This window comes from Coffea eugenioides, chromosome 11 (assembly GCF_003713205.1).
Source record: "Coffea eugenioides isolate CCC68of chromosome 11, Ceug_1.0, whole genome shotgun sequence".
In the NCBI taxonomy this organism is placed as follows: domain Eukaryota; kingdom Viridiplantae; phylum Streptophyta; class Magnoliopsida; order Gentianales; family Rubiaceae; genus Coffea; species Coffea eugenioides.
The window spans coordinates 52,043,782-52,071,713 of record NC_040045.1 but is presented as its reverse complement, the minus strand read 5'-3'; the positions used below and the strand labels follow the sequence as shown (position 1 = coordinate 52,071,713).

At 38.2% G+C, this 27,932-nt stretch overlaps 5 protein-coding genes across 6 annotated transcripts; 3 read left to right on the top strand and 2 right to left on the bottom strand.

Annotated features, from left to right (window-relative positions):
• Positions 1 to 2,968: 2,968 nt before the first annotated feature.
• LOC113754041 (GDSL esterase/lipase At5g14450) lies at positions 2,969 to 5,356 on the top strand. The gene is made up of 5 exons (XM_027298357.1): positions 2,969 to 3,356; positions 3,464 to 3,673; positions 3,791 to 3,963; positions 4,055 to 4,328; positions 4,889 to 5,356. The coding sequence occupies exons 1-5, from the start codon at positions 3,098 to 3,100 to the stop codon at positions 5,137 to 5,139; spliced, it is 1,167 nt and encodes a 388-aa protein (XP_027154158.1). The 5' UTR covers positions 2,969 to 3,097; the 3' UTR covers positions 5,140 to 5,356.
• A 621-nt stretch (positions 5,357 to 5,977) lies between these two features.
• Positions 5,978 to 8,298, top strand: LOC113753547. The gene has a single exon (XM_027297727.1). It carries the CDS (start codon positions 6,107 to 6,109, stop codon positions 8,087 to 8,089), a length of 1,983 nt encoding a protein of 660 aa, XP_027153528.1. The 5' UTR covers positions 5,978 to 6,106; the 3' UTR covers positions 8,090 to 8,298.
• Positions 8,299 to 8,338: 40 nt separating this feature from the next.
• On the bottom strand, positions 8,339 to 13,646 carry LOC113753549 (SAGA-associated factor 29 homolog A-like). The gene is made up of 9 exons (XM_027297728.1): positions 13,301 to 13,646; positions 11,670 to 11,763; positions 11,334 to 11,410; positions 10,553 to 10,662; positions 10,324 to 10,409; positions 10,033 to 10,086; positions 9,176 to 9,326; positions 9,016 to 9,029; positions 8,339 to 8,768 (listed from the first exon to the last, which is right to left on the bottom strand). The coding sequence occupies exons 1-9, from the start codon at positions 13,416 to 13,418 to the stop codon at positions 8,666 to 8,668; spliced, it is 807 nt and encodes a 268-aa protein (XP_027153529.1). The 5' UTR covers positions 13,419 to 13,646; the 3' UTR covers positions 8,339 to 8,665.
• A 3,707-nt stretch (positions 13,647 to 17,353) lies between these two features.
• LOC113753678 lies at positions 17,354 to 22,929 on the top strand. 2 transcript variants are annotated; one of them, XM_027297898.1, is made up of 15 exons: positions 17,354 to 17,796; positions 18,259 to 18,419; positions 18,666 to 18,777; positions 18,912 to 19,058; positions 20,039 to 20,143; positions 20,785 to 20,868; positions 21,001 to 21,116; positions 21,206 to 21,307; positions 21,392 to 21,505; positions 21,612 to 21,668; positions 21,766 to 21,832; positions 22,009 to 22,062; positions 22,161 to 22,235; positions 22,312 to 22,347; positions 22,638 to 22,929. In XM_027297898.1, the coding sequence occupies exons 2-15, from the start codon at positions 18,385 to 18,387 to the stop codon at positions 22,749 to 22,751; spliced, it is 1,218 nt and encodes a 405-aa protein (XP_027153699.1). In that variant the 5' UTR covers positions 17,354 to 17,796; positions 18,259 to 18,384; the 3' UTR covers positions 22,752 to 22,929. The 2 variants fall into 2 exon arrangements, with proteins under 2 accessions (XP_027153699.1, XP_027153700.1); XM_027297899.1 differs by having other exon boundaries at positions 18,253 to 18,419.
• Positions 22,930 to 23,226: 297 nt separating this feature from the next.
• On the bottom strand, positions 23,227 to 27,727 carry LOC113754167. Its single transcript, XM_027298521.1, has 9 exons — positions 26,577 to 27,727; positions 26,153 to 26,208; positions 25,966 to 26,048; positions 25,688 to 25,766; positions 25,395 to 25,505; positions 25,094 to 25,203; positions 24,514 to 24,597; positions 24,269 to 24,306; positions 23,227 to 23,559 (listed from the first exon to the last, which is right to left on the bottom strand). Exons 1-9 carry the CDS (start codon positions 27,592 to 27,594, stop codon positions 23,489 to 23,491), a joined length of 1,650 nt encoding a protein of 549 aa, XP_027154322.1. The 5' UTR covers positions 27,595 to 27,727; the 3' UTR covers positions 23,227 to 23,488.
• Positions 27,728 to 27,932: the final 205 nt, after the last annotated feature.

The following is a 27,932-nucleotide window of genomic DNA, read 5'->3' as shown; positions in this document are numbered from 1 at the left end:
GAGTGCAAACGAGGTCGTTTCGGTAAGTGTATGTTTTTTTGAGGAACTAGCTAATGCTCAAATTTACAAGTTTATGTCTTTAAAAAAAAAAAAATGGGATGATTTCAGAGACCTCCTCTGACATTTATACCGATTACAGCTACCTCTCTCTAGAATTTGAAAAATTACAAAAACCTCCTCAAAAAAAAAAAGTAGCTTTTTTTTAAGCAGCTTCTTGTGCCACAATCTACAAAAACCTCCCCTAAAAAGTGTGTTTATAAAATATTGAATCAATCCTCAATAGCTTGTAGATTGGCTCAAATCAATGTTCAATTTTCATCGCATATACTATTCACTCTTACAGAGTTATGGGAAATTCTTGCAAAAATCGATCCAAGTGGAAATCAGTTTAGGATTATGCATTATCGAGAACAAGAAAAATCTACTCATAATAATTTACCGAACTCCATAGGCAATCAAATACCAAACTTTAGAGTCTGACAATGATGAAAAAACAAGGGCATTGATGATTGTCCTGAACAGAATTGGCTTAAGCTAACGAACCGCCTTCATTGGATGACACAGATATGTTATCCACTCATCACATCTTCTTCATCGTCCAGAACGAGAAGCTTACACATTCTTTCAACGCCATTTTAAAGCCAAGGCGAAAGCTAGTTGGCAAGTTTTGAAAATCAAGATTCAGGGATTTTTATGAAAAGTGAATTAATTGAAGAAATTGTGACATTACCATTGCAAAATTCGAATTACCTGTATCGACTAACGCAGAATTACTGCATATAAGCCCCTATCTTGTGAGCAGCAGTTGTCAACAGAAGTGAAAGTGTTTGGATGCCGCTCCTTCCTATGTTTTTAGAACCGGACCGGATATCGACTCGATCGAGCTCAGGGGTCAATGGGTTCAACCGGATTCGATAGGGGTTGAACCGGATGACGTCATAAATAAAATTTATTTAAAAATTAAAATATTATATGTAAAATACTTAATAACATGTTAATATTAATAAAGGTATATTCATATATATTTGATGTTTCAAATATATTTAATAAGAAAATACAAATAAATTAGAGCAATCAAGTAGCAATTTATATTATTGAATAAACATTAACAAGTTTAGAATTAAAATTATGGACTTAATTGAAAAATAACACCAAACTTTAAGATAACATTTATAAAGTATGAAATATTTGAGATATGTTAATAATTTTTAACAATTTAAGGATCAAAACATCATATTAAAAATATTCTGCCCTTTCAAAAAAAGTAAAAAAAAAGTTTTACATAATTTCGATTCTTCTTGAGAGAGAGATTCGACCCCTTTACTTGCTTTGGCAAGGGTTTTGAGCAGTCTTGCGTCCTGTCCTAGATTGTTCTACCGACCTATTCCCCTGGAGTATTCACCTTCATTGGAGTGTCGTCTACCGTCTTGAATCAAATCGTGTCGTCCGTTTGGTTCTAGATCCCGCAATTCCAAGCGTTGGACATCCTCGCTAGATCCTTGGGCAAACGTGCTACGTGTCTCGAAACGTGTTGATCGAAGAACGTATCAGTGGGTTCATTTTTCCGGTCAAACCGGGGTTTTGACCTGGTTTGACCGAGTTGTTGATTTCCCGGTTTTTAAGGTTAACTCGGACCGGTCAACTGGCCGGTTCCCAGTTCGACCGGTTGAACCGGCCGGTCCGGTCCGAGTTTGAAAACAGAGGCTCCTTCAGCCTGTATTATTGCCATGATTCAAAGCTGCGGTCCCAGTGCGAACCGTTTCACATGGGTCACGGTCTCAGCGAGACGCAAATTTTTGAAATATTTAATATTCTAAAAATTATAAAAAATATGATAAACAAAAATAATAAAAATTTTGTAAAAATAATAAAAATTCGAGTTGATTCGGAATGATTCTGCCATTTCTATATGTCTTGAAGACGTCTCGGCCAAGTTTTCGGTGACTCGGCCGAGTTCTCAGCTATCCATTATTTCGAAATCATCTCGTCCCGATATCGGAATGAAAGGCACCGTTCGGGCCGAGTCGTCTCAGTCTCAGCCGAATCTTTGAACTATGATTATTGCTGATCACATGCTAACCCCCAAGCCGCATATTTCACAAGGCTTAATGATCATGATCTACTAGTAACGCTTGCAAATAAAGTGTCAGTAAATGATTAAGTTACCAATTTTTTTTATGTAAGCTAAATAAAGTATGGGAATTTTGCATTCCAAGCATCAGTTCACTTGAAATGTGACCGGATAGGACTTTTGACGGTGAAAGCAGCGTCTGCTCTCCATGAAATAATTATTTTGAGTGGACAGTGACATTATGGAGACATGTACCAATTAAGACTAATTTGATGCACAAGTGGAGATCACTTCCATTTCATTATATGCATAAACCACATCAAGACGCCAACCACTACAAGTATTATCTGCCACAGATTTTTAAGACGTCTCTCTTACCTAATCTCTAGTATGTCAAACAACAACTTCCAGCCTTAGTGCTGTACTAGAATAGAAATTAGTGCACTAAAAGAATGATCCGTTTATTATTATAGATCTAACAGGTTGATTTAATGGTTCATACTTTGTAAAGCAACCAATTAACCTGTACCTGCTGCACCATTATGTACCGTTTAAATGAAAGCTTTATATTTTCTGAGCATAATGTGTACTGCTTAATTAGCAAAATCCAATGGGAAAATGGAAAGCTTTTACTGTGTCAGGACGCAAATGTTCTCCTTTTTTCTTAACTTAAGCTGACTGAAAATTAAGGATTGAGATGGTGGAAATGGTGGCCTTAGCATAGAAGTACATCAACTTAATCTAGAAGTATGTGTTTTCTGTGTGGATCCTGAATTGATTTTGTGGCCCGCAATGTAATTCTGCCATCGTGTTTAGCAAGTATATAAACAATCATGAACACCAAATATGATAAGCTCCTAGCTAGTATATTTCAGAAATAGAGGGTGTAATTGAATAATAATGACAAGGAGTTCAATGAACTACAGTCCCTGAGTTAGTGCCTGTGCTTACCAAGCATACGAGGCCTCTATAAATACTTTCCAACGAATGATTTAAGCTACTCAGAGCAAGAAACAAGCAGCAGAAATGGAGTTTTCAGGAGGCACAGTATTCCCTGTGATGTTACTTCTGTTATGTGCATTATTGATATCCGAAGGCCAGAATATGGCGGATTCAACATCATCATCGTGTGATTACCCTGCAATATACAACTTTGGCGATTCGAATTCGGATACAGGAGGGATCGCAGCAGCATTTTTCCCAATGGCAGCACCCTGCGGTGAGACGTACTTCCACAACCCTGCCGGAAGGGCCTCTGATGGCCGCCTTATTATAGACTTCATCGGTAATAATTCGTAGAATAATCTTGACAAGAATAAACTAGGATTGAGTTATGAGCTTTCCGCATTTAATCTAATCAACTGTGTGCCTAAAATGGTTGTTTGAACGAAGCTGACCACCTGGGGCTACCGTTTCTCAGTCCATACCTGGATTCAGTCGGGTCCAATTTCCAGCACGGCGCAAACTTTGCAACGGGAGGGGCAACAATTCGGCGGCAGAACGAATCATGGTTTGAGACCGGCGTAAGCCCGTTCCCTCTGGACATTCAGGTTGAACACTATACTCAGTTTAAAGAACGATCAGCCTATTTTTACAGTCAAGGTACGTAGCCCGGGACACTCCAAAATTAATTAAACCCAACTATGTTATCTATCTTGGATAATGATGATCAAGACAAATTGCACGCTACATGATTCATTCTCTGATGGATAAAAGCAGACAAGGTAGCATCCGATAAAAGCAGGCTCCCAAAACCGGAGGACTTCTCCAAGGCTCTATACACGTTTGACGTAGGCCAAAATGATCTCGCCGCTGCTTTCAGAAAGATGAGCTGGGAAGAGCTCAGAGCTGCGTTACCGGACATAGTCAACCAATTTGCTAAACAAATCCGAGTAAATTAAATTCCACAGCCAGACCATTCGAGAAATGATCCATATCTGCTAAGACTTGCAAATTGTGACAGCGGTAGTTTGTTTTTGACAGGGTATGTACGAGAGAGGAGCAAGAGCAGTTTGGATACACAACACGGGTCCCATCGGTTGCTTGCCGGCGTCCACGGTCAAAGTGAAAAATCCACCACCGGGGTATCTGGATGAACATGGGTGTATCAAGAGCCAGAATGATGCAGCCATGGAGTTCAACACACAGCTCAAGGAAACGGTGGTGCAACTGAGGGCAGAGCTGTCAGGAGCGGCAATAACCTACGTAGATGTGTACAGTGCAAAGTACGGATTAATCAGCAACGCAAAGAAACATGGTATGTACGCATGGAACGAGCATCAAAAGTCATAAAAAAAAAAAAAGGCTGCAAACATAATAATAATTATATCTCTTTCATAAGCTATCACGATCACTAAGAAAAATTCACTCAAGATGTGTGCGTGCTCTGGCCGCCATGATGGTACTCGTCTTTGTCTGAAATTTGAATAAATCAGCTCAACTCACTGCAACTGAAACATTTTTTTTTTGTTTTTTATAATAATACTACTTGCGTTGATTAAAGAAGATGGTGACCACAAGTAAAGTAAACACAAAATTCAATTAGTAGCAGTAATTGTCAATGATGCATCATGTTTTGTGCTAAATAGATATATATACCCCGTGAATCCATCTCTGTTGGAAGACATGATGATGAATTCTTTCTTTATACTTTTACAATACTAGTACTGCACTAAATAGTGAAAAACCCAAGCCCATATCAGATGATGCATATATATATATATATATACGTATGGGGGGGATAGTAGCTAGGACCAATTGAATTAGGAGGGAGTACTAAAGAAGAAGAGTAAACTGAAATTGGAAAAGACAAGACAGGATTTGAGGAGGCTTCCAAGGTCTGCTGCGGCATTCATGGATTGGAGAATGATGTGTGGTGCGGGAACAAAGGGATTGTGAACGGCAGCGAAGTGTACGGAGGTTCCTGTGCAGAGCCCGGGGGAATCATCAGCTGGGACGGAGTGCACTATACTGAGGCTGCAAACAAATGGATTGCCAACCTCGTACTCAATGGTTCGCTCTCTGACCCGCCACTCCCAATCGCAAGAGCCTGTCATCCCCAAATCTGAGCTGCTGCTGCTGCTGCTCCTCCTTACCATCTTCTTCTGCACCCTTAAAACTAACACGTGTAATGTGATATAAGAGGTAGTTGTAAGTAAATCTTTAGTTAGCACAGACATGATTGATGATACCACTACTACGTTGCTGTCTTCGATCATCCGGCCAAACCAAAAACTCTTATATAACAACTACGTTGTTGTTCTCAGGATGTACTATTACGTTTGAAAAATAAAACGAAGAAGTCTTAAAAGAGATAAGAGTTGGGAGAAGCAGATGGTATCCCCTCTTTTCTTCCTCGATTAATAGCCAAAAAGACCAAGAGCCGGTCAAGCACATCGCACGTTATTCCTTTCTTTCTTTGTTTTTTTTTTTTTGAAATTTTATTTATAAAACGACTGCAGTAGACTTAAAATCATTTTCTATCTATTTAGATTATTATTTTGAACGAAACTTGGTGGTTTAACTATTTAATTACTCAAAAAATTAATGAAGGAAGTATATGGTCTATGGATGTTGGGTCGTCTCTCAACTCCAGCAAGAAATAACACCAGGCCCACGCCTCTTCCGTACATCCAGGAACCGCTCGATCAAATCCCAAATCCCAAATCCCACCGGCATAGATTTTATACCCATATTGATATTATACCATCTTTATAAAATTACATAAACCCCACCTACCACCGTGGCCTCCAAGAAAACTTGGCCTTCAAGCAAACCAACTTTAGCAGTAACCGAATCAATTCCTCTGCCCATTTCCAATCAGTTCCTCCGTCTTACCATGAAACAGTAGTGCTACTACTTATTACAGTAGTATATACCATCGTCCTCCTCTCAGTCTCAGTCTCAGTAACCAGCCCGCGCTGATACTCGTCTAAAAATGTGGTAAACCCCATCCGTCCTTTCTCCAATATTCACAGACCCCTTCTTCTTCTTCTTCATCATAATCAACAATCTCTCCAACCAACTTCTTCCAATATGGCTCCTAACCCCAGTTCTCTCCTCGGCCCACCTGAGATTTACCGACCACCTCCCACCACAAGGCCCCCGCCTTCTTCCTCCTCCTCCGCCAAATCCGACCCCTTCATGGACCTTATGGTCGCCAACTTTAACACCCTCGCCGACAATCCCCCTATGGGCTTCACCGAAAACTACTCGGCAACCTTTCTTTCCAGCGGCAACCCTTGTTTGGATTTTTTCTTTCACGTGGTTCCCAATACCCCGCCAGAGTCCCTCACCCAACGCCTTCAACTCGCCTGGGATTTCGATCCCCTGACGACCCTTAAACTGATTTGCAACCTCCGCGGCGTCCGCGGCACTGGAAAATCTGACAAGGAGGGTTATTACGTGGCCGCACTTTGGCTTCACATTCACCACCCTAAAACCCTAGCCTGCAACGTGCCCGCCCTCGCTGATTTTGGCTACTTTAAAGATTTGCCCGAGATTCTTTACAGGCTTCTCGAAGGAGCCGATGTGCGAAAAAGGGCAAAAGACGAGCGGAGAAGTAAAACAGGGAGGAGGGGATTCGGATCATGCGCCAGGAGGAAAAGAAGATGCCATCCAATTTTTGGCACCAGAGGAGGAGGAAGGGCAAGGGCTGCCCCCTTTTCCAGGAAGCCCAAGAGGAGTGGGAACAAGGAGGGCGCCCCTCCCAGGGAGGCCAGAATTCTGGCTAATCGGCAGCAAGTTGAGATGCAGAAACAAATGGCCAGGAATCAAAGAGAGGAGAAGAAAATTAAGCAGGCCAAAATGGCCGTTGAAAGGTATCGCCGCGACCCAGATTACAGATTCTTGCACGAACGCGTGTCTGATTTTTTTGCAGAACGCTTGAAAGCAGATTTGGAGTCGTTGAATTTTTGGGAATTGAGCAAGATAAGCCTTGCTGCCAAGTGGTGTCCCTCACTGGATTCTTCCTTTGACAAATCGACCCTCTTATGCGAAAGCATCGCGAGAAAGGTGTTCCCCAAGGAGTCCTATCACGAATACGACGGGATTGAGGATGCACATTACGCTTATCGCGTGAGAGACCGACTGAGGAAGCAGGTGCTGGTTCCCCTGCGCAAGGCTTTGGAATTGCCCGAGGTCTACATTGGCGCTAACGACTGGGGCTCCATCCCTTATAACAGGGTTGCATCCGTGGCTATGAAGAATTACAAGGAGAAGTTTCTGAAACACGATAAAGAAAGGTTTGAGGAGTATCTGGCGAAGGTGAAGGATGGCAAGGCCAAAATTGCTGCTGGTGCATTGTTGCCACACGAGGTTATTGCGGCTTTAAATGATGGCGACGGTGGCGAAGTTGCTGAGTTGCAATGGCGGAGAATGGCGGAGGATTTGGCCAACAAGGGAAAATTGAAAAACTGCCTTGCAATCTGCGACGTTTCGGGTAGCATGTCCGGGGCACCCATGGAGGTGTCTGTGGCTCTGGGGGTTTTGGTTTCTGAGCTGAGTGAAGAGCCATGGAAAGGAAAGCTCATAACGTTCAGCGCAAATCCCAAGCTTCAGAAGGTTGAAGGGGAGGATTTGAGATCCAAGACGGATTTCGCGAGGCATATGGAGTGGGGGATGAACACCGATTTTCAAAAGGTGTTTGATTTGATACTGAAGGTGGCAGTGAATGGGAAGTTGAAGGAGGATCAGATGATTAAGAGGGTGTTCGTTTTCAGTGACATGGAGTTTGACCAGGCTTCCGCCCATCCTTGGGAAACTGATTACCAGGCAGTACTTAGGAAGTTTGGAGCAAAAGGGTATGGAAATTGTGTGCCAGAGATAGTTTTCTGGAATCTCAGAGACTCAAGGGCCACACCCGTCCCCCGAGATCAGAAAGGGGTTGCACTTGTCAGCGGATTTTCGAAGAATCTGGTTACTCTATTTTTGGAGGATAATGGAGGATTGAACCCAGAAGCCGTCATGGAGGCTGCAATTTCTGGTGATGAATATAAGAAGCTAGCAGTGCTGGATTAAGATATATGAGTATATATGAGTATTAAATATATGAGTATTAAATAGCGGTAGTTACTTTTTCTACCTGTTAGACGTGTACAAATTTTCTTCTAGAGGCAATGAAAAAGAAATCTTGAATTCCTGTCTTTGATTTGATGATTTTTTTCCCCCTGTTTTGCACTTATTTTATTTGGGGTACTTTTCATTGATAATTGACATACACTCGGGAAGTATTAGTAAGAAAAAGAAAAATTGATTGGTGCTAGGATGCAGCCAACAGGAATTCATCATTGCCTGCAGAACCATATGCCAGGAACAACTTCACATCCGAAGATATACACTGTTAGATTCACGGTACCAATCGCTTCCAGTAGCCGACGAGGACGACGACTGCTGAAACGCTAATATACAACAATTGACAAGCTTAAACAACAACTCCGCGTGAGTAACCGTAGGATGCCCAATAAATAATAAAACCAGATTTCCCCTGTCCACTTAAATAGCCGTAGGAGGATGCCCAATAAATACATAAGGCAGATTTCCCTTGTTCCCTGTACTGCGTGAAAATTATAGACAAGTGTGAACTATGTTGTACGTTCACTGCCGATGTCCGTCTGGAAGAGCGACCACCCTATGGAAGGGTACCGACCGCTGAGGTAAAGATCCGTCTTCCTCATCATCGTCAAATTCAAGTATATAGCTGCCAAACAATCATTGAAGCATATTACTATAATCATTTCCTCGGAATAAATCAAATCAGGCCTCCCTATGGATAAAGCATTGGTGCCAAGCACTACAGGGAAAGGGAAAACAGTCTGAATTTACAAACACGCTTAATATAATAGCTACTAAGGAATCATCCTAGCTAGTCAAAAGACAAACATGAGCTCTTAATTCTTCAAAAAATACTAGATGACTACCAAAATTGGATAGAGATAGTTACTTACTCGTCAGTTTTTCTCTGAAAATCAATCAACAGCAGAAGACACCAAATCCCATGCAAGTTGTAGAAAGAGATGTCAACACAAGATTAATGGGCAATCATGCTGCTATTGTAAAATGCACACAATGTACCGGACTAATGAAAACCACATAGGCAGAATTTACCTTGCGAGCTTGAACTACAGTTGCTTTATACAGGGCAGTGGTACTTGGGTAGACAGCCAGAACATGTTTTCCTGCTGGAAACTCTTGAGCGCTAGAGGGATCATTCCGCTTGGGGAAAGGGATAATATGTGACATGGGTAGCTTGTACTTCCTGAAAGAAGTAAAAATTGGAAATATGTCATTCTGATCAAGCGAACCAGCTCCAAATCAGTTGAACAAACAACCACAATCAGGACTTAAAGAAAAGAGACTGATGAGTAACTCAAAAGTATACATGACCAACTAAAAGTATTTTGAAAGGCAATGAGACTTGCATAAACCATTTTTGAAGCTCCAGAATAATCCAGATAAGAAAATGTTTCATCATGGCTTAATAGCTTTAAAAACAAAAAGACAAAAAGAAAAAGGAAGTAGCATTTGTCATTTGATGCTCAGTTTCAAATTGAATTCAACAAAATGACAATACAATGGATTCTAACTGTTATTTTATCGAGAAGAAATGTTTAAAAAATCATTATTTGAGATACATGCCTGTGCAGATACTGTGGTATCCAGTGAATTATGTGAGATACATGCGAAAATCTTCTTGTTTTTCTTTTGTCTATCATGCAACTACAGCTGGTACATTAGTCAAAAAAAGGCATAATTCCTCATGAAAAGAGATCATACTAGACTCTAGTATAAGATAATAAAAAGCAAAAGAAAAATGATAGTCCTTGACTGTAGAAGAAAAAGATACAAAATAACTCATAATTAAATAAGCGAATGCAAAAACTTAGTCCAATTAAAAGGCACCAGAGAAAAGTTGAATTAGATATCCTCAGATAGATGGAAATAAAAGGAACCAGGTTTGCTACCTCTGCCCGCCACCCTCCTCATCGTCACCAGGTTCTTCATCTAGGACTTCAAATCTGCATATATAGTCATCAGAAGTAAGAAAAAATGCATACGAGATGGAGGGAGGAAGTAAATTAGATGAGATTTTCGCTTAGTTTTGAACTTTTGAATTACTCAAGAAATGAAAACTGTGACACTTCAAGAGAAGATGGGGATTAAATAGATGATCTTTCCCCTTACTGTTGTACTTTGTTGACCTCTGTAATGATGAGATTAAGACATTTCCAAGCTAGTCTCAGAAATTGACTTACTCTCTTGTTTCTCGGTCGAAATGCGTTACTTTAACTATAAACCACTCATCTTTATCAGCATCCTCTAGGGTGACCCTAGCTGCTACCTGGAAAACATACAAGTTTCAAAGAACTATTGAAAACTTATTACAAGAAAGAATAAATAACATGTTAGGTTGCTGCACAAAGTTACACTAGGACAAATGCAAAAGAGACTATCATGTCAATGAAAATAATACTCAGTTCGTACTTGTTCACCCTTCAAACTAGCAAGAGCATCAAGGTGATTGCGCACAGAAGGTGTCAATCTTGAGACATCAGAGTCAGCCTTCATACGTTTTTTTTTCTGCTCACTGCCCTCTGTAAGTAACATTAAACAAAAGTTTACCAAGAAAGAATGAACCTCATTGGCTATCAAAAAAGGTTACTTTGAATGCAAATCAAAGCTAAGAGAAGCTACATAATCTCAAAAACAAAATACCACAAAAGATAAGATGACCACTTTGACTAAGAAGCATTACTTGATTTTTAATGCTCATAATTCACTCACTGGGGACATACTCACATAAGTCATTTTAGCTTAGAATTATACCCACTAATAGCTTTCTACCAAGGGGAAGATAATTTTTTCTTTCATATTTCCTAGTTATGACTTTGCAAAGTTATTGACCTGGGTTGAAAATATGTTTGATCTAGCGTTTTTGGAAAATTTGAGCTTAACCAAAAATCAAAAGGCAGCACGGGTCCCAGTTGCAGGCTTCTCCATTGACACTGTTAATTTCAACTTTCTCTCTTTTCCTATTATTCTTCTTTTCAATTTCAATCACCATTTTGTAAGCCCCAAAGCAGGTTAATTTCCTCCTCTGTCTACCAAAACACCCAAAAATGAAATTTTTATTGGTGAATGCAACAGTGCAAACTTAAGGCAGCATAAAGCCAGAGCAAGTTCTTAGATTATTTACTTACAATCATATATCAGTAGCATTAACAAATATACATATCCTTTGTCACTTCTGGGAGAGTAGACATACCTATCCTTCTTCGCTGTTGCCCTGGAGGTCCAGTAAGTATTAAAGCATCAAGTTGCCCTAACAACTGATTGGAGATACTGCAACCAAACAAACAATGATCTAGGTTCTTATATTTGCACATATAGAAAAACCAATTTGAGAAGAATTCATTAGTTACTATGAAGTATCTACATAGAATAATCTATGGCATACTACATCCTCCACCACCAAATCAATAGCATGTGAATGGAACCAAAGCCTTTAGATATATCTGCCTATCAACAGTGATTTAAGTTGGGGGTAACATGCAGGTGCACAAGGAAGAAAAAGAGCAAGAAGCGGAAATGATAGACATACTTCACTTCACTCTCTGAAAGATCTTTGGCTCGAGTATATAGCATCTTGAGCCTTGAGAGTGAATCATCACCAGGCTTCTCAACCACCTCTGGAGCTGCATGGGCAAGTTAAAAAGTTAAAAATTTTCTGTATATGCTTGTGCAGAATCTTCTAAAACAGGTGAAAGAATGGAGAATTTGCAAATAATCCTTTTGCAAGAACATAGGTTGTTAGTTTGATCCCATGGACTGTATAATGGCGAAAATAGCCGCAAGTTATGTATCCTTCAACTACCAGGAACTAATGTTGTGCTTGTCAACTTCAACAAATTAGAGTTCACCAATTCAACAAATATCTGCATTATATCATATTTCCTTTCCTCAAAATGCCTTATCATAGAGTGGTGAAAGCAATCTTATTTTGACTCTTTCTTCCACGAATCAGCATAATGAATCTGTGAAAAGCTTTAAGAAGGCATAGAAGCCATTGCCATTGGGAAAAGATAAGATATTGCGTCTTTTTATTCAGATCACTTCTTCGGATAATGTAACTAAGTTGCCATTGAACCAGCTTCTGTTACATACTTTAAGCCAACCTTGAATTAGGTCAATCATTGAAGTATGCCAAGCCATTTTGTAAAACGACATTACTTCGTAAAGAAACAAATTCCTATCGAATAGAAGAGATGTGTAAAAATTGGCTCCTATCCAAAATTAGCTCATCTGGACCAAAAAACATAAAGCTTATAATTTGTCGATAGCTCTTTGAAGTGCATTCAAAATCTTTTGAGTCATAAGCCAAGTGTAGCATCATGATATAATAAGTGTACATCGTCTGGCATTGGTTGTCATGTGTAACTTACCTGATTAGGAAGTTTGACTCTCTAAAATGGTACAAGACATTGAATGCTTTGGTAATATGATGATATTAGGGTCCCAAGAATTGATGGCACAACGAATTCACTGAACCATGAGACAAAAATCCAGTGTAAACTCTCCCAAACTATGCAAGTGGGACCTAACATACATTAGCTTCGAGAAGCAAAATTGCAAGTCCTACTAGCAATGATATCATCAAGGTAAGTGCACAAAATGCTTGCTCGCTTTTATGCACATATGTTAAACCCAGAGGCTTGAAAGATGTAAGCATGCACGTAGATATGCCCGTCAGAGTAGACTTCAACAGCAGCTTTGAGCAACTTTGTCGTTGCTCAATTAAACATTAATGGTTCAATTGGACAAAAAATATGTTCTATTCGGTGGTCATCAGCAACTTTTGTCCTAATTATAATCCCCTAACATGATTCAAACCTATTCGAACTTGCAAAAAGACGACAACAACCATTCTAGATAACGGAATGATTGAAAATATAATTTCTACAACCAGCTTCAAGAGTTAAAAAAGGTTAGCCAAAGCCCACCTGCAGCACCAACAACTAAAAATTATTCAGCTCAAATCTATTTTCAACAGATAAGATAACCCCGATAAATAGTAGTATAAAGGTGATCTCCAGGAATGTAGCCCAAGTAAAGGATAGTTTGATGCATAATGAGAACATTCTGGATATTTCGATCAAAAAAGCGGTAGGAGCGATAAATAGCAAATGACCGGAAAAAGGGGTTGCATAATAACAGTGTAGAGGTAGACTTTACTGGTTTGTAGCTTCTTGTGCATCTTATTGATCTCTTGAAGGACTTCCTCTTGCTCCTTTCTCAACCGATCGAGCTCCTTCGAGTTGTCCAGTATTTTCCCAATGTCCGGCGACGACATCCCTCTCCCTCGGAGATCGTGTCAGCTGCCCCTTCCAGAAGTTTCGCACGATATCTCAGACTACTGATGATTATTTTGATATCATTTATTATTTTGGAAATTTTAACGTTACTGGGAAGAATAACTGAATCAAGAATCAGACAAGGGTTTTTGAAGACGGATTCGCCTGAGAAGTTCCAGTAACGTGGCTCCTTTTTTCCTCCCTTTTTTTTTTTTGACCTTTTCCTTTGTTATTGTCTATTTTGGAGCAGTAAGTAATCAAGTGGTGTTATGTAAATATTTGGCAAGGGTGGTTTGGGAAGGACGAAAAGAGATAAATAGATATTCGGGTCTGGTCTCCAAAAATCACTACTGATTAATTAATGTAGGAATCTGCGTTGGTAATTATGGAGAATTAAGCAAGGACGTTAAATTTGATAACGAGCGGCTCCGATCAGACGTGATATATACTTACATCATCGCTGCCGCCGCTGATCTGCTGCATTGGTAATTATGGAGAATTAAGCAAGGACGTTAAATTTGATAACGAGCGGCTCCGATCAGACGTGATATTTACTTACACCATCGCTGCCGCCGCTGATCTGCTGGTTGTAAATTGTTATCTCCGGCGAAAAGTACTAGTAGAATCAGTAACTTTGTTTACTCCTTTTTTTTTTTTTGCTTTTTAGTTTTTATGAATATCTGATTTTATGATAATGTATAATTACTGTTTACTTGTTCTTGTACTTTCGTAATCCTAAACTATAGGGCCTGTTTGGAATCTTAGCATGGGGATATTTTCAACCCCTAAAAAAAAAAAAAAAAAAAAAGCATGGGGATATCTGTAACGGAAATGGGTTGTTTCGACTTTTGCGTCACCCTAAGAAGACGAGTCGATTTTATTTTTAAGCTTAAAAAGAATTACTTTTTTTATTAAGACAAGTGATATTAGCGTTTCACATAAAAAATAAAAAATAAATAAACCTCCAGACACTCGACCCTTTTCTTGATATTGTTGAAAATGGCATGAAAACCCATGACTTTTACTCTCTGACAACTTCAATGTCAAAATTACTCTCAAGTCATTGATTTAATGACCATTTTGCATTACTTTTATGGAGACCATTACACTATTGACTACAAAATCCTTTTTTTTTTTTTAAAGAAAAACACCAACACTGTTTTAAGCTGTAAAAATCCACTTAAAAGGATAATGAGCAAGCCCAAAAGTAATAAACAACTGGGAGATAAAAATTCTAGTGCTTTTTAGTCAAGGACTACTATATAATTGCTCATTGCGATTAGCAATTTTTAGCATCATTAGCTCTATAACAATTTAAAACTAATTTAAAAGTAGGCAAAACTGAGTGAATTCAAGAGGTAAAGTAGAGAAAGTCACTAGTAACCTATAATATTTTGTAGGTTTTTCGTCATTTTTTTTTAAGCAGAAAAGAATGGTAGAGCGTTTGGAACTTTTTTTTTTTTTTTTTTTAGAATGCCAATATCATTTACCTTTGCTAAAGAGGGTGAAAAAAACCGTAGGGTACACTTGTTCCATAAAGCATGTGTTTGGATAGTTCAAAATTTTTAAAAAATATTTTGCTTGTATCATAAATATATTTTTCAATTCACTTTTTTATTTTATATATATCATATCACAAAGAGTACTACAGTAATTATTTCAAATAATACTCTATCAGAAATTTTTTTGACAAAAAAAAAAGCAAATTGAACAAATTAATGTTATTTTGTTCTTCTATTGTTTACTATTTTTTACTTCCTATAATATACATGCGACTATTTTTCTTGGCAACGCAGCGGAGGAAGGTTGGGATTTTGCATTCTCCGATGGTTGTAAATTCCATGAGCTGTCCTTACACTTAAATATCCCGCGAGAGCAGCCATCTATTTGGATTTGTCATTTTTTCAAAAACAAGTTTTTCAAATACAAATACTATAGTAATATATAATAAGTCAAAAAATATCTCATCCATACAATATATTAAATATTTCAAAAAAATTTTATAGTAAAATTTTTTTTATATACACTATTACAGTAAAATTTTTCAAAAACACTCCAAAAAACAGTTAATCCAAACCGAGCCGATTCATTTTTCTAATTTGAGAATAATAAGCAAGCTATGTATAAATGTTCATATATACTCTGTTTCCTTTTTATTTGTAGAGCACAAAGCAAATTTCCCGAATAGTCGTTCAACTATTTTACTAATCCACGTTTCGGTTCTCCATCTTAAAAGTGGAATGGAATGATCCTCCATTGTTTTGTAGTGTTTCTCAATTATTATTATTATTTTTTATTTTTTTCAAATCATTCTTAAGTTAGTAATTACAAATCACGATCTAAGGTAACTACTAAGTAATTTTGTATCTACACAATTAAGTTTTTCATTAAATTCTTTGCGTGTCGATTTATAAAACTTAAACTCAATTTCACAAAAATAATTTTCACAAATGTTTTTTTTTTATTAATACACATGTCTAGTGTACATTAACCACTAGTTATTGAACAGACAAAAGTTGTGTTTTCAAAAGCACTCATTTTAGATCCATAACAAATTTTCACAAAATAATAATCATACCCTTTAATGCTCAAATCCGGGATTCGTCCGGAAAAGGGTGGATTTGTCATTGCGGGAGATTTTTGCGGTGGCATTAAAACAAGTCCGATGGGTTTTTTTTTTTTTTTTTTACTAAGAGACGTCCAATCAGTCCTTTGAATTTCTCACTGGCTAGTTTGGGTCGAGAGAATTTGAGTGAAGGGGTGAAAAAAAAAAAAAAAAAAAAAAAAAAGAGTTTGCAGTTTTCTGTTGATTGGACATTTTAAGTGCAGGTAAAAGCAAACAAACGGAGAGAAAGCGGAGGATAAAAACTCATGAAAATGTCTGCATTAAAGGCGAGAGAAATTAAAGGAAATTGAATTTATTGCAGTAAAATAATTTGAATTGTCAAATTTGCCTCTTACACTAAAATCGTTAATTTTAAATTTGAGGGTGAATAAATCAAATACAAACATTAGTAATATATATATTTATAAAAAAAATTTCTTTTGCCGCTTTAAACAACGTGGAAGGAAGGTGTCGTCATCTGTCTTTCTTAACTTAGAGTTTTCTCTCATTTTCAATTGTCCCAAAGTAGGCCTATGCGTCATGTGGGGCAATTACGAATGCATGGAAATGTTCTCCACTGTGGCCTTGTTTGGAAGGTAAGTTTTTGCCAATTTTTTGTCAAGTTTGTTGCTACAAATTTTTTAAAAACTTTAGTTATAGTAATTTCAAAAAAAATTTCAAAAATTTTAAACTATACATCTCAAAATATTTAAAAATACACATTTTAAAAATTTTTTAAAAAACTTCTACAGTAAGTTACTGTAAAGTTTTAGACAAACACCCAAAAAATTCACTTGCCAAACAGAAAGTATCAGGATTACTCTTTATTTTTTTCCCCATTGACAGAATATTCTTTAGTAAAAAAATAAGTGCCTAAAAGAACAAAATCAAATACAATTATACATAGCTTGACCTATAATAGTAGGTGCCCTATTATTTCTCCCCTCCCCTCTCTTGTGTAGAGCAGTGTAGGTCTATCGTGTTTAACAAAAAAAATTTAAAAAAAAAACATCTACTATTATAGGCAATTTTCAAAGTTTTGAAAGAATGTAATAATTTGAACAAAGAAAAAAGGACGCAATAATAAGCCAAAAAGTTGCATCCAAACGAACGAAAACACGATCCCATGGATACGGGGAATCATCAAATTCTAAAGTTAGCTAATCTTTCCCCAGTCCCACACCGAAACATCGGAGCCCTACAAACACCAAAATCCCAAGTCTTGATTTGCCATTCAATGGATCCCACCACAAAATTTTCCATCAAAAAGTGGGTTAAATAAGTGTTGTAATACATGCAAGCATTGCCCCGACAGAAGACTTGACCTCAATTCGGTGGAATTATCAGGGCGTCATTATTAAACACCGTGCGATTGTAATCTTAAACGCCTGATTAAAGAGGAAGAAAGGAAAATAAATTTTAAAAAAGAGAGAGAAAAGAAAAAATTGAAGTCCATTTGCCGTTGTGAGACAAAAATTTTTCTTTTTCTTTGATAATTCCATCCATCACTAAAATAAAATTGTTCTCTTCCCGTTCTTTACTTCTATTCAAGGATTGTTCGTTGCCCCAGGTGGACATCAGATTCTGAGATTAAGTTGGGCCAGCTCGGCCCTTCGTTTTCTTTTTATCGGTGAACTGAGGATCCAGATTTTTCGAGGAGATTCAGGTCCCTCAGGTAGTTTACCAGACTGGAGAAGAAGTTTGCAATTCCACGGTGTGATTCTTCCGTTCCGGCCGAGACTTTTTGAATTTTGTTGACAGCTGGCAACCTTGTAAGCAAGAAAAGCTTATGCTTTTGACTGTTTATGCATTTATGATTAGCACCCTGCTGATACTAAATAATATACATTTTGGATTTGACAATCGGTAAGTTAGTATTATACCATATTAAGATCCGGAAATTTAGAAAATGGCACCATGATTTTTACTCTCTCGTTGGCTGTTCCGATTTGCAGAGTTGATCAATTAGTGAATTTTGACTGCGATTATTAAAAAGATACCATTTTTACTGTGATTATTAAAACGACTCCTTTTGATTAGAGGATTATGTCCAGTTTATTTGGTTTCCTATGTGTTTTTAGTGAAAAAAAAAATGTATAAGGGTTGAGGAAAGGAGATTCCATTTTGGTTAGGGGAATTAATTATTCACTGATATATTTAGTCAAAAACACAAAGAGTTGGAAAAAAGAAAAGGTCTTTTTTTTTTTTTTAACATAGCAATATTTAAGTTTCAGGGTTGATTCAGATGATGCCATGAGGATACGAATTTCTTTTCTGGAGGAGCAGAGACCTGGAAGCTGATTGGCATGCGCAGTTGAAGTTTCACTGTTTTGGCATTTCCGCAATTTTGCTTTTACAGAATGATGGCATATATGGGGACTCCTAGGCGTAACAGGTTCAGTGACTTGTATTTTTTCTTCCCTAATGGACAGGGTTTTTCTTTAATGTTCCTGTTTGATGAATTATGTTGCATGGTTAAAAGAAATCATAAGGATTAATTCTGGTGATTAGAGTGTTCTTCCTGAGTTCCTGTCTGAGCATAGCTACAACTGAAATCAATGACATATTGAGGATTGTTTTTACCTGTCTCAGCATAGCAACACTAATTCTGATATGTTTTTACCCATTAACCTGGCTGCAGCTTGCACGTAAGAAGACCAAATGAAACAATGAGGCTGCTTGTCACAACCTTTGTAGGAATTGTTTTTGGATTCTTTTTAGGTGTATCCTTTCCGACAATCTCATTGTCTAAGGCATGCAACCACTTTCTTTTTCCCCTTTTTTGGTTAATAATTTCCGACTGTGCCTCATATCATAGCTATTTAAATCTCTCTTTACTTTCCAGGAATTCACTCAACTAGTTTTTTTCTTTTTTCTTATGTTGCAGATGAACATAGCATCAAGCCTTTTCCCGTCCATTGATCTTACTTATATTGAAGATAAGTACTCTGGGATCTCAACTCAGGCACTGTTAAATGTCTGGTCCTCTCTTAAGGGTAATAGAGCCAATATGCACAAACTGAATGGCACAAAGGTATGCAATTATCGATGATGGTGACTCTATTACCCTTACTCTGATAAAATCACTGCTAATGTTAAATGTTTCATTTGTCACCTGTGTTGCCATGGGGCTGTCTTCCATACATTTGCTCACATAAAGCGGCGGTCTTTCTTTTTTTAAAAAAAATTTATTCTCCAACACAACTTTGTAGATGCAATATTATTGTTTTTTTTCTGCAACTCTTGCCAACATGTATGGAATACATCACTTTAATCAGTTACGGTCATATTTCCAAGTGAAGTTCTCTAGACATGAAAGGCATAGTTCATATGATCTGATACTGGTGATAGTTAGTTTTCTATTATTTTTCTGGATTATTACAAAACTTTCATTAATCTCAAAAACTGTGACTATAAGCATGAGTGGAGAACTTCTATGGCAAAATAGAATTTCTGTACATTGAGTTTTCAGATATATGGTAAGTTGAACTTTAACTGCTGATTCACTTTGCCACTGCATTTAATGTACAATGATATATATTTCTGTTATATTTTAACAAGCACAAGTGTTTTGGTCTTCAGTTTGCATCTAGAGTAGCCCAAGATTTATTTGAAAAGCACAAGTCTGGTTCTAGTTGATTACTAAACTCAGGACTGTAGTCTAAAGTCTCATGGAAAATCTGACTTTCAGTTCTTTGAATTCACAGGTAATCTCAAATGGTTCGTTTATCTTCATTTGAGAGTCTAGAATTCCAGTCCTTAGACAAGTCCGTGAAATTTTTATTGTTTTTTTGAGTTAGCCCAGTCCCTGGACAACTCATGGATCGTATTGAAACTATCTCCGCTTCTGAGAGTTGTCCTTTACCTGCCATGAATTTAAAGAAACAAAAAAATAGACTAAATTGAAATAACACTTTTAAGACTTGAGGATCATAATGGGAATGCCTTGTAAATTGGAAGCGTGTCATCATTGTATTTTGGTCCAGTGTTCAATTTTCAAGTGTTATAATGTAGATTTGGTCTCCAACAAATCCTCGAGGCGCTGAGAGACTTCCCCCAGGTATCATTGCATCGGAGTCTGATCTATACCTCCGCAGATTATGGGGTCTACCCAGTGAGGTGCGTACCTATAATCCATTTATCATCGAACAGGAGACCCATTTTGTCCATATTTCTGGGTGTGTTCAACATTTTCTTCCTGCTACTTTTTCTCCCTCCTTCCATGATGAGTCGATGACCTGCGAAGTCTTATTTTTCCTCACAAAAAGGGAAAAGAAAAAATGGACTGCTTGTAAATAATTTGTGGAAAATGAAGACCTTTTGGGTACTGAAGGAACTTATTAAAACTAGGAAGGTCATTTTTTATGCAGATTTCTAAGAAATTCTAGAGAATTGGAAAACATAGGGTACTATCACTGTGCAAGATAATGTGGAGTTCAAATGGCGTTAAAATACTTAAGAATGTGCTATTTAAGGGCTTGCTGAAGTTGAAATCAAAGTGAATATAAGAATCGTTCTTAGTGCTTCACAAGAATTTACTTTGAAGAAAACATTTCTTGTTAAGAAATGTTGTGTGCAATATCATTGCCAGAATGGCATAAAACTTATTCTTCATCATTCTCTTGTGGAAATTCTTCATGTTACAATTCAATTGGTTAAACATTTTTTATGTTCTAATGGTAGTTAATGTGTATGTGTGTGTATGTATATATATATCCATTTCGTGCAATTGGTTTAAATTTAGTTACAATATATTTCAGGACTTGATTATCAGACCAAGGTACCTTGTTACCTTTACTGTCGGCTATGAACAGAGGAAAAATATTGATGCTGCTGCCAAAAAGGTTGGACATATTCTTTTGCTCTTTTCCCATCTTCTCTTCCCTCTTCTTCAGCCTTTTATGTGTAAACCATTATGCTTTCGAAAATCAAGATATGCACTTAGTGGTTGTTCAATCCTTAATGATTCGTGATAGCTGTCAGAGAACTTCACCATTTTACTGTTTCACTATGATGGTCGAACAAGTGAATGGGACGAATTTGAGTGGTCTAAGCGGGCTATCCATGTTTCTGTGCGGAAGCAAACCAAATGGTAAGTTGTGCCATGAGACTTTATGGTTTAGAGCTTTTAAAGATATATGATGTAGGGCCATGGAAGTCTCATGTTTTCTGTGGTGCAAGGTGGTATGCCAAACGTTTTCTGCATCCTGACATTATTGCACCTTATGACTACATATTTATTTGGGATGAGGACTTAGGAGTGGAGAACTTTGACTTTGAGGAGTAAGTTCTGCAAAATCTAAATCATGCTGTGAGTTAAACATTTGTTTGTGGGATGCAAAGTTGAATATCAGTAACCGTATGCAGGTATATAAAATTGGTAAAGAAGCATGGTCTAGATATTTCGCAGCCTGGTTTAGCACCAAATAGTGGATTAACATGGCAGATGACCAAAAAGCGAGACGACACTGAAGTTCACAAGTACCTATGCATTTTTCTTTAGATGTGTTTTCATTTGTCAAACCAGGTGAATTTACTGCTTTAACAATTCAACTAATAATTTGCAACTTTTTTTTACTACTTGCAGAGAAACTGAGGAAAGACCTGGTTGGTGCACTGATCCTCATTTGCCCCCATGCGCAGCGTATGTAGATCAATATTCACCATTATTACAAATAGCTGGAAGTTTCTTTTTCACATCCCGTGCAAATTATGTATGAATTTCAATTTCCTTTGGACAGATTTGTTGAGATAATGGCACCTGTTTTTTCTCGTGATGCTTGGCGCTGCGTCTGGCATATGATTCAGGTCCTAGATTGTATTCTTGTTTCTCTTCAAATATCCTATTCGTGTCAAATTGATATCTGTCTAGTCCCCTCTCTCAGCACCCCTTCCCTCCCTTTGCCCTTATAAGGGCCTAAAACCTCCTTGTATGACAAGATAAGGAAAGAAAACCTGAAAATAGTTACCTTCTGTAATTCCAGAATGACTTAATCCATGGATGGGGTCTTGATTTTGCTCTTCGGAAATGTGTAGAGGCAAGTATTTATTTGCTTTTGCAACGATACTCATGTTCCCTTTGCTTTAGTAACATATTATAGCATCACTTTCTCATTGTATCTTTCAATTGAAATAGCCCGCTCATGAGAAAATAGGAGTGGTAGATTCTCAATGGATTGTGCATCAAACTGTTCCTTCACTTGGGAACCAGGTTTTTTCAAACTCCTCTGTGTTATGATTTAATTTATGTCAAATTAGTGTGGTGACATCTTTGTTTCTTCTGACAGGGCAAGGCAGAGAACGGTAAGGCTCCATGGGAAGGGGTAAGCAACAAGTCTATATCTTGTTTGTGTCTTTGATGCTCTCAACATACAACAGCATCTTGAGTCTCATTCAGCCATGTGCCTTTGATTCTTTGATGTTTGTTTAAATGGTGTTTTCTGAATTGGAGTAGTTTATAGTGCACGAGGCCAAGGAGTTTTTGAGTCGTCTTGCCAACTCCTTTCACGGATGGGCAAGAAGGGAAAAAGAAAGAGAAACTTGATATGTAGGCTTTAAGAGGTCTCTAGTGAATTTTGATGTGTGCTGAAGTTCGTTACTCATTGTTGCTCAGGTAAGGGAGAGGTGTAGAAGAGAATGGACAATGTTTCAGGATCGCATGACTGCTGCAGAGAGAGCCTATTATCTGGCAAAAGGAATTGATCCTCCTAATTCTACTGCGCGTTAGGTGAAACATTTTGTACAAAACTTTGTAATTATCCAGTCATTTTTTCCGAGGTTACAAACCATCAGGGTAGGAGCTCCAGGGAGATAGAAAACAGCAAGTTATAAATTTGTCTGATTTAAGTCCCTTTTTCGGTGAAGTTATAGTGAGACCAGCTTGCGGGAGGAACTAATTTCTTCTCTCTTTTTTTTCTAAATATATTTTTTGAGCAAAAACTATCTTCTTCTAGCAACCTTTATTTCTCCGGTCAGTTTCATTGAACTGAAGATTTTCGGAAGATCCAGCCACCGATGGTGTAAATTAAAATGTTCTCAACTAATCTCACGTACGAAGACTTGAATTGAAAAGCGAGGATGCCAAAATTAATTTGCGATAATCCGTTTCTACTTTCATCCGTTCCTTTTAATTTTTAGAAAATGAAATAAAATTTCTTACTTGCGTAGCCATTGTTCATTGAATCAGTTAGCAATCACCCATCTAATACCTAATAAGAATAATCAGATTAAAATCATACTAATTCAATAACAAATAATTAAACCCAATACGTTTTTTCCCCTTCTTGTATTGGTCCTACATTATCTCTATTCATTTTGTAGGAGAGTAGGCAGAATATGTCTCCTTTTTGGGCAACGTCATGGAGATATTATCGGTCCTTTTCCAGCTTGGTGAGGCTAACTCATGACTCATTAGGTATTGGCGAATCTTTTGTAACTATCACTGGCAAAATAGCTGGTTAACAACTAGAGATATGCTTTGGCAACTGCTTCCTCCAATTCTTGAAACTCCCAGGCATCGTCTGCTGAATATTCTCCTGCAATAGAAAGTTAAGGTGAGAGATGAGAACACGAAAAGCAAAAAGAACATAAGAGGGATCAAAAGCGAGAGGAGGAGAGGGAAATGCCATCATGTTTCCACATTCCAATCGCACCCTCAAATTGATGTAGTCACACACTGCTATTATATTCCAGCCAATAAGCAAATACATTAAGAGCACATACATTAAGAGCATATGCCTATACCGAAGCATTGCTCATTTTTACAAGTGATCGTATAACATCCGTGTCGCGTTCGCTTATTCCCCCCACTCTGCTTAAAATTAAGATGCCCAGCTAATAAGATTCTTATTTGCTAACGTGGCACTTTGTTCCCACAAAGCACAACACCAAAGATTCCAGCCTATTTAAGGAGAGCTAGTTCTATGCCTTGCCTTAAATCACTATTGAGTCTCAAATGTATGTGCAAGCTTTCTTTTTCTTGGGCCCAACAAGGTTCTGTATGAGACCCTTAAGTGAGAAACCAATGTCTGTACAAGTTGAGCTAAGATTTTCCTCATAATTTCTATGTTTACCAACAATGTACAACCAACCGCCAAACCCCAACGTTTTTTCATGCCCACTATTTCAGAGATCATACAACATGATGTCCAGACTCATAGAACTTTCTTTTGCATTACCAACCAAAAAAGCATTTTTAAAAACTAAACAATCAAGAAGCAAAAATAAATATAGAACACTAAGTACCAATTGCATCCCTTCGCAAAGCTGTCAAATGAGCGCAGCTGCAAGTAAAAATGAACTAAATTAGGCATCACCAGATTAAAACAAAGAGCTACACTAAATTTGTAGGGGAACAGTCTCAACAAACAAGGCTAGCAGTTATTTTCGATCTCCAACTTCAAGTAGGGAACTGCAATAACCACGCAAACTCTAGAAAAAGGCAACAGTAATGTAGATATCCTAAGTAAAGTTGTACTGCTATAGACTACCTGCCAAGAGCCTTTCCAAAATCAGCACATAGGGATCTAATATACGTTCCTTTAGAGCAAGTCACCCGAAATATCACATTTTGCCTGCAACAAACAACATCACAAATATATCTTTGCAAGTCATGTGCCAACAAGAAGAAAAAATAAACAATAACTTCAAGACTCCATATTGGCAGGTAAAATGGTCAATTTCCACACTGCAGAACATGCCCTGTTCAGTCGTGGTAAACAAACACGAATCATGTCAAAGTTCATTCGGCATATAAAAAAGCTCATGTATCTTTGTGCCACATTCTGAACTTTGAATGCATATCTACTTGAAACCAACACATTTGGACAAGCATCAAGCATGCAGACACACATTGCTGGGTAAGACTACAACTGTTGAATAGAAATGCTCCTGTCTATTGTAGTCAGAAATATAAGGATAGATGGTATGAAACAGCCACATTTATCCAATAATTTACACTGATATGGTACCCCAAATGACACTGTGGTATCTCCGTATACTATAAACTTGAACAAACTGCATCAAACTTGTACATTACAGTCATAAATTGCAGTATAAATTGTACGTTACCGGTCCTCTAGGCTTCGCTCCACATGAAACTGGAAAATCGAAATTCGTCTTGGTGAAAGTTCAGTACTTTCTCCTCTTCTTGCTTTCTCATACATCTTCTCCCCACCAACCTACCAAAAGGAAAATAGCAAAGCAATTAAGCTGTCAAAGTCCAATGGAAATTAGCTGTGACAAGACAAACGAGCAACAAGACCTCGCAATGAAACACAAGCAGAATAGAAAAATAGAGAGCCAATGGCATTAAAACATCTCTAAAACAAATAATATCAAGACATCCAAAAACCACTCGCAAATTTCTTACTTTAATTGCGGAGAACATTGGGGGGACTTGCCATATTTCGCCACAAAGTGATGCAGCAATTTTCTTTATGTCTTCATCCCTGATGTGTTCCCAGGGTTCGCGTTGAATAACCTGGATAAGATAATTCAAGGCGATCAAGACATGAGGTGACAAAAACTCTTTAAATTCCCAAGCAGTATTGCTGGTTTATATGGTTAATACAAGTAAAAGGGGGAAAATAGTCTTGATATTACGTTTACTGTTAAAACTTAGAAAAGAAATGACAATAGCAAATTGAAAAAAATCTAACACACTGGTGAATCAGCATCCCAAGTCGAGGTGGCTTCTCCTAAGCGGAAAATCCCACTGTAACCCTTAATCATACCCTGATACCTGCAATATAACATTCAACTATGTAGAGAAAGTCATTCCTTTTAAGTATTGTTATATGAAATGACTGATAGGGGGAAACTATATGCCAGATCAGATAAGATGTTTTAGCAGAATGAAAGAAACTACAGGGAATGGGACTTTCCCAAAAATACTAAATTATCTGCTAGCTTCCCAACATCTAAACACATTGCCAGTTCACCTGTCAACAACTTTTGTTGCTTTACCAACACACACAATTAATAAACCAGTTGCCATGGGATCAAGAGTTCCAGCATGTCCCACCTATAACAATTGATTCAGAGGAAATTTGGATGAAGAAACGCAAAAACAAATGAAAATGGAGTCAGAAGAGGAAAAGTAGACAGCAGTTAAATATTAGGAAGAACCTTTTTAACATTGACCAGGCGACGCAGCTTTCCACAAACCGTAAAGGAAGTCCAACCTGCGGGCTAAACTGGACTTCTAAGTCATTGGATTGTTTAGTAAAAGAACCCAAGTAAAATCAACTCAGACAAAAGTTCTTTTCGCGACTATTTTATAAGGATAACATAAAGATAAGAAATTATTCCACTTAAAGTTTTAAATGACTTGTCCTGTTATAGATTTATCTGGATGAGCACCTGAATGAAATCAACCAATTTCAGCGCTTCAAATCCAGTTTTTCTCAGTGGATAGGATTGTATCCAGCACACACATTTTACACCACTTCCATTCCAAATTAAATTTGAATCAATTCAGCTACCAAAAATCACCATTTCAGGTTATCAACCAACCAAAGAAGAACCTAAGAAGGGTAAGAGACAGGCTCACCCTTTGGTTTATTGACCAGAACCACGGTGCCTGCAGTGGTATCCCACTTGGGTGGAAGACCACGACTCCTAGACGAAAGAAACGGTTCAGCATTAGCAACGTCAGTCTCTTTATTGGGAACTTTCTTCAAACACTTGAAGAACTCCTCAACTTTCTTCTCTGAAACCTCAACTTGAATGGCATTATCATCTCTCTCAGCAAATTTCTCCTCATCATCAAAGAACACGATCCCTTTATCCTTCACTTCCTTGGATTTTGCTTCAGTGCTCCTAATTCCACTCTTATTAGCTTTCTTCTTTCCCCTCTGGTTCGACTGCTGCCCGGGTGCCAGAAACGCCTTATCAAAGCCCTGATCAGGAAAATACTTCTTCTCCAGCTGATAAACCATTTTATAATGCTTGTCTTTTTCCCAAGGATATGCAAAAGAATCGTAAAAGTACAGCTCCTCTTCTCGCTTGTGCAATGTGCGAAGCTCCACGACTTCTTGCTTTAGTTCAACAAAATCGTTGTCGTCTCGGCGATTACTTTCGTCCTCTGAATCTGAACCGTACATTCTCTTCCTCCTCTTACTGTAATATTTCCTTTTAGACCTGTCCAACGCAATCGCGTCATGCTCAGACGATGAAGAAGATGACGATGGCGTGGTGCTGGAGTTTAATTTCTTATCCACCCAATCGTCAAAACCGAGTTCTTCAGAGGAACCAGGATGTGAATCGTCGGGTGGTTTTGATTTGGGTGAGGTGAGTCGGCGGCAGGGGTGGGTTGGAGAGGGGTGGTGCAGCTGGTGGGCTGGGCGGGAGACAATCATGTCGTATTGGAGAGGGAAGGGAGTTGCAGGGGTGGTGGAGTAGGAGAGGGTTTCAGGTACCAAAGGAGATGGGTGGTTGAATTTTGAGGAGGGAAGGGAGAGAAGGCGTGATGGGCGTAGCTTCAACTTTATGTATGAGGACGAGAAGGAGGGAGTTGTATGGCTGAAGATGCGAGAGACGCGGGTGGTTACGAACGCCGACTTTGCCATAGCTGCACTCCCTCAGGCTCAGAGTGGATCGACCAGCAAAGTCCCCCAGTGTTTTGGCTCTCGTGTAGCTGTGCAAGGGAGCGCAATGAACTGATGGAGCATTAGCGGCAACTGATTTTTTTTTTTGTGCTGGACATGAACAAGCATATATCTCTCTCTCTCCCTCTCTCGTCATTCAACTCATTCTTTTGGAGATATTTTTAAGCACCGGACTTAACTAGCCTCTCTCTCTTTCACGCTTCATCCCTCGTGTCATCTGTAGTAGGGCCCACGTGCACGTCGGCCCGGCTCGCAAGCTCGGCTAGTAGGAGGTTCTCGGCCCAGCAGGTCGGCTTGGC